Source organism: Balearica regulorum, chromosome 1 (assembly GCF_011004875.1).
Source record: "Balearica regulorum gibbericeps isolate bBalReg1 chromosome 1, bBalReg1.pri, whole genome shotgun sequence".
In the NCBI taxonomy this organism is placed as follows: domain Eukaryota; kingdom Metazoa; phylum Chordata; class Aves; order Gruiformes; family Gruidae; genus Balearica; species Balearica regulorum.
In genome coordinates this window covers 214,750,348-214,755,515 of record NC_046184.1, presented here as the reverse complement: position 1 = coordinate 214,755,515, position 5,168 = coordinate 214,750,348, and the positions used below count along the sequence as shown (strand labels likewise).

General features: G+C 61.9%; 1 protein-coding gene across 1 annotated transcript; it reads right to left on the bottom strand.

Annotated features, from left to right (window-relative positions):
• Positions 1-2,695: 2,695 nt before the first annotated feature.
• On the bottom strand, positions 2,696-3,824 carry LOC142600189 (thyroid hormone-inducible hepatic protein-like). Its single transcript, XM_075742976.1, has 2 exons — positions 3,367-3,824; positions 2,696-3,082 (listed from the first exon to the last, which is right to left on the bottom strand). The coding sequence occupies exon 1, from the start codon at positions 3,778-3,780 to the stop codon at positions 3,385-3,387; it is 396 nt and encodes a 131-aa protein (XP_075599091.1). The 5' UTR covers positions 3,781-3,824; the 3' UTR covers positions 2,696-3,082; positions 3,367-3,384.
• Positions 3,825-5,168: the final 1,344 nt, after the last annotated feature.

Genomic DNA, 5,168 nt, shown 5'->3' with positions numbered 1-5,168 from the left:
GGTGTGAGTTTGTGGGGTGCTTTCCCCCTGGCACCTGCACAAGTGGGCGACAGCCAGCAGCAGGGGTACAGCTGAGGCCAGAACACCCCCAAATCCAAAGGTGGGGTGTGCAGGCAGGGAACCTGCCCTCCGGGAAGGGTGGGAGTGCTGGCAGCCCACCCATCCCTGGTGGTGGTGGGGTTGGGTGATTAGGACTTCTTGGGACTGGTTAGAGAAGGGTGTTGGGAATTTCTTATTTAGTTAACATTTTGGGTTGATACTGTGCTTTATCTCTTGTCTTCCTGATACTGAGCCCGTGTGCTCAGGTCATTGCTTTCTGATTAATTAGATGTCGTTAAACAGATATAAATAAACCTGCAATCCTGATTCGCTTCAATGATGTGAAGGGAAAAGTTTATTTCCCCGTGGTGGCTGGCAGCAGTGCCGGTGCCCTGGGAGCCTTTCTGGGGCAGCGTGGAACCAGCATCGCCTTGCCATGCCGGAGAGGGCCTGATCTGCCCCGTCTGCCAGCGACTGGCGGTGGGTTTTTCGAGGACAAAGACCTTTTCTGTCACCATCGCATGTCTCTTATCAGCCATGTCCAAGAGTGGTGGCCAGCAGCAGGGCATCGCTGGGGCTTGATACATCCCCAGGGGCAGCGTGATGCAACACCCTGCAATCAGAACTTGCAGGCGCAAGTTCCCCATGAGACAGTGGGGTTGGGGCCGGCTGGCCAGACAGCAGCTCATGGAGTGGAGCCTGGGCAGCCTAGGGGATTGCAAGTGGCCCAAATGCCGTCAGCATGACCTCTCAGCTGTCTGGTGTCACAGACCTTTCCTAGGAACTTCTTGCATCTCTTATCAGTCATGTTCAACAGCGGTGGTGAGCACTTCCCTGAATGTCCCACTACAATACTTCCCTGGGGCACCACCAGCCTCTCCAGCTGTCCAGCACACAGCCCAAGCCAAAAGCCATTGATGGAGGTGACCACAGGCCTTCCTTGCTGTGACCACCATCTTCTCCAGGTGGCATAAGTCCCATCCCTGAGATCCAGCCAGGTAGACCACCAGAGGGACATCACCTCCTCTGTGGTCCTCACCTCACTGGGAGCTGACATTCCTCTGTTCTTCATGGCTCAAGGGAGGCAGAGGATCTCCAAAGGAGGGTTGGAGACCCCATGTCCATCTTCCAGCTCCAATTCTCCCCTAGCCTATGCCATCACACCCCATCTTGAGATATCATTGCAATGGGGACAGCTTAGGTGTCTCCCAGTACCCCCTCATATTTCCCTGTTTCTGGATAAGACAGAAGGCTGCAGCATTGCCAGGGATGGGGAGTGACACAAGGGCAGATCTGCTCTGAACTCCTCACACTGGTTTTTGGGAACATGGTGCTCAGCAGCTGCTTTCATAGATGCCATGGCTGTCCTTCCCAGAATTTGAGAGATTTGAGGACTGTTGTCCAAGACACAGGATGAGTGCTGGGTCCTGTCTGCCCAAAACTGGGCTGAACACCATGGGACCCCCCCACACCTCCACTGGGCAGCAGCTGGTTGTCAGCCCTATGAGGACATGCAAGTGACATCACCCAGAGCAGTGCAGAGCGGGGTTGGTGCTGAGCCCCTGGGGAGTGCAATGAGCGTCTCTGTGGCTGCAGACCTGGCATTTGGGAAAGCCTCACCCTGACTCCATCCTCCTGGGGAGCGCATCCTTAGCCACAGCTCAGGAAGGGGGAAAATACCACCAACACGTGTCCCCGAGTGTCCCCATGTCATCCCCAGCACCTCCTGCTGTCACATCCCCCATGTCTCTGCTTCCCCTGACATCTCCAGTACTGTCCTTGTCCTTGCCCAAACCCAGCCAGACCCCTTTCAGGTGTGGGACAGTGCTGGATCTGGCCACCAGCTCCCCCTCCAGAGCCCCTGTCCCCCCATGTTCTGGGTACTTGGCCACAGGTGGCCAGGGACCGTGTCCCCAGGGCCTGCAAACAGGGAGGACAAGCTGAAGCCAATGTGGTCTTGACAGCCAGGCCTGAACAAGCAAGAGGAGATGGCAGTCACCATCATAACCCAAACCTGGACACGGGGCTGGGGTCCTGGGGGTGATTGCTTTCTAGAGGGGCTGAGACCTGCAGCTCCGCTGCTCCTCAGGGATGATCCTCAGGTTCAGCCATGCTTGGAGCAGCTCTGGGGCAGAAACCCTGATGGGCAGGAGAAAGGTGTGGGGAGCTGTGGGGCGCAGGGCAGCACCAGAAGTGCGGAGATACCCCTGGGGAGACCTTGGAAGAGAACCCTGAACCTGGTGACTGTGTTGTGCCTGGGCTGATGTCTGTCTCCCTCCCTGCTCCCTCCCTTCTGGGTGCACGGTAGCAGGGCTCAGGAAGAAAACCCTTACGATGAGGATTGTTATGGTGAGGCACTGGCACAGGTTACCCAGAGCAATTGTGGATGCCCCATCACTGGAAGTGTTCAAGATCAGGTTGGACGGAGCTTCCACTGATCTAGTGGAAGATGTCCCAGCACACAGCAGGGGATTGGACTGGATGGTCTCTGAAGGTCCTTTCCAACCCATACCACCCCGTGACTCTGTAATTCTCTGTCCCTTCAAATCCCCCATCGTTGCATGGGACGGTCCCCTCCCAGCAGAGCCGGTGTCCCTCTGCCCCACGCCGGGGCACTCCCCAAGGGCTCCAGCCAGGGGAAGCACCACACCGACAGCGGTTTGAAGGGCTCATTTTATTAGCAAAGAGTGGGGAAAACACCCCTCGGAGTCCAGGTTCCAGCTGGAAAAGGGCTCGGCAGTCGCAGGGGACCGTCGGAGGTCGGGGCCACCGTGCGCCGCTGCCGCCTTTGTGCTGCTCTTTGAAAATAAAGAGGAGGGCACGAGCCGTGCGGCTCTTTGATGGACCTCCCAGCACGACCAGATGCTTCTTCCTATGAGGATAAGGCACCATCTGGTTCTCCGGTGGTCACGACCATCACCGGCGTGTGGTCCCAGCGCTGGGAGATGAGCTGCCGCCGTGCGGGGAGGGTGAGGGGGCTGGGGCAGAGCCCGTGATGGTCAGCGATGGGGATGTCCTCTCCTTCGTGCCACCAGCACTCATCCTGCAACGACAGCTGTCCTTAACCCCGAAGGCCGTCCCAGGGAGAGACCTGGCCCACCAGCCCCGGCTCCGTAGACCCTGAACCCCTGGGGTCTCTGCCCAGAGGGACGGGATGAGTCCCCTCCTGCAGCATGGAGGTGGAGATCTGCAGCAGTTGAGGGGACACCCCCCATTTCAAGGCGCTTCCCAGGAGCTCCCCACCCCTGCAGTGCGGGGGACCTCCCGGGGACATCGGCCACCCCTTGTCCTGGTGCCCCTGTGCTCCGTGTCCCCCCCAGCTCTTACCTGGCAGCCGGGGCAGGGTCACCAGCTGGGCTGCCCCTCGCTGGGGCTGATCTGCTCCAGGATCTGGCTGTACCTCCGGGTGAGCGCGTTGGTGTCCCTGGTGAGGTGGGTGAGGACCTGCTGCAAGCCGGCCAGGTGGTGGGACAGGCGCTCCTCCAGCTGGGTGTCCATGGTGTCGTCGTCATCCGAGGATGTGTCGGCATCAGCGCCCGTCGGGCTCTGGTCAGTGACAGAGGCCAGGCCTTTCTCCACCACGGGCTTGATGGCCTTGAGGAGCTGGTAGCGCTCGTAGAGGTCCGTGTGGCCGCCCGCGGCCGGGGCTGCCCCCTCCTGCTGCGGGAAGACCCCTCGGAGCAGGCTGGGGAACATCACCTCCTGCTCCATCTTCTGGGTGGCCGAGAAGTACTGCTCCATGGCCCCGCTCCCACGGCTCGGACAGCGCTGGGCTGGGCTGGGCTCTTCTCAGGGGGCTGCCTGCTCCCCATCCCTGCCCAGGGCTTTTTATGCCGTGCCGGGGCACGTCCCTCCTCTGCTCTCCTCTGCTGTCGTCTCCTGCAGCCCCGGGCCGGGACGAGTGGCCATGGGGCCGGGCTTGGCTCCAGCCCAGCTGGGGCTCGGCCACGCCGTGTCCCTGGCTCTGTGCAATCTGTCCTGGCCCAGACTCCTGTGGCCTTCGCCCAAGCTGGCCGGGGGTCCTGCTGCGTCCCCACGCCGGGAGCGGGGCGGCGAGGAGGTGCTGGGGCTTCTGTCAACTTGTCCCATGCCCACCATCCCCACCGCTCCCAGGGCCCCAGGAGAGTGCGTCCAGCACCTGCCTGTAGGTGCGGGCAGGCTGCAGGCAGCACCGTGGGAAAGCTGCCTTGGTGTGGGCAGTTTTGAGGAGGGAGGCAGGAGACCAAGTGATGGTGCCGGGGTTTTACCCCAGCTGGCAGCTCAGCACCATGCACCGGGAGCGGGGCGGCGAGGAGGGGAGGGAGGTGCCCGGGGCCTCTGCCGCCGTGTCCCATGTCCCCCGACACCACCGCTTCTGGGGCACGGGGAGAGCGGGGCCAGCTCTTGCCCCCTGGTGCGGGCAGGTTGCAGGCAGCAGTGCTGCTGGGGGGGCCGTCACCTCTCCCCCTCCTTGCTGCCATGCGCTCGGGACGTGAACCCTCCAGGGACGTTGAGCAACCCCTTTCTGCAGAGGTATGGGAAATCCCGCTGGGGATGCGCTGCAACCTGGGGTCACACATGGGGGCCTGGGGACACAGGAGCCAGCTGGTGCCCAGCCACAGGGGCCCCCAGAAAGATCCCCTTCCCCCAGCCGGGGCGGGGTGGGACAGGGACGTGGATGGTGTGAGGACCTGACGCCATGAGGTGAAACTCCTGCAGCCACTACACGGAGCCATCGCTGCCCACGGGGGAGTGCGGATGGGTCCATCCCCCACTGTATCCTGGGGCAGAGGCCACGGCTGGGCAACGGCCAACACTGCCCGTCCCCGCGTGTCCCTGCGGCGTGTGGCAATCGGGGAAGATTGTTCTATTTGAGGAAAGGCCACGGGGTCTCTCATCCCTTTTGCAAGCCTCGGTGGTGGCAGCTTTCCCACCACCCCCACATGTCCCAGCCAGGTGCCCACGCTGCTGCCCGCCCTCTCCTCCCCAGACCTGTCCCCTCCACCCCTCTTGTCCCTTCCCGGCTGCTCTGGCGTCTCTGGGTGTTCTGCTGTGGCACCCAGCGCTGCGCCGAGGTGTGCGGGTGCTGCTGGCCCTGTGCAGATGCCAGCCGGGAGCTTGGACACATTGTGGGTCTGGGGCACTGCGGA

Bases quoted from the DNA above. Each gene is read 5' to 3' on its own strand.
- LOC142600189 (XM_075742976.1), bottom strand. From the start codon at position 3,780: ATGGAGCAGTACTTCTCGGCCACCCAGAAGATGGAGCAGGAGGTGATG.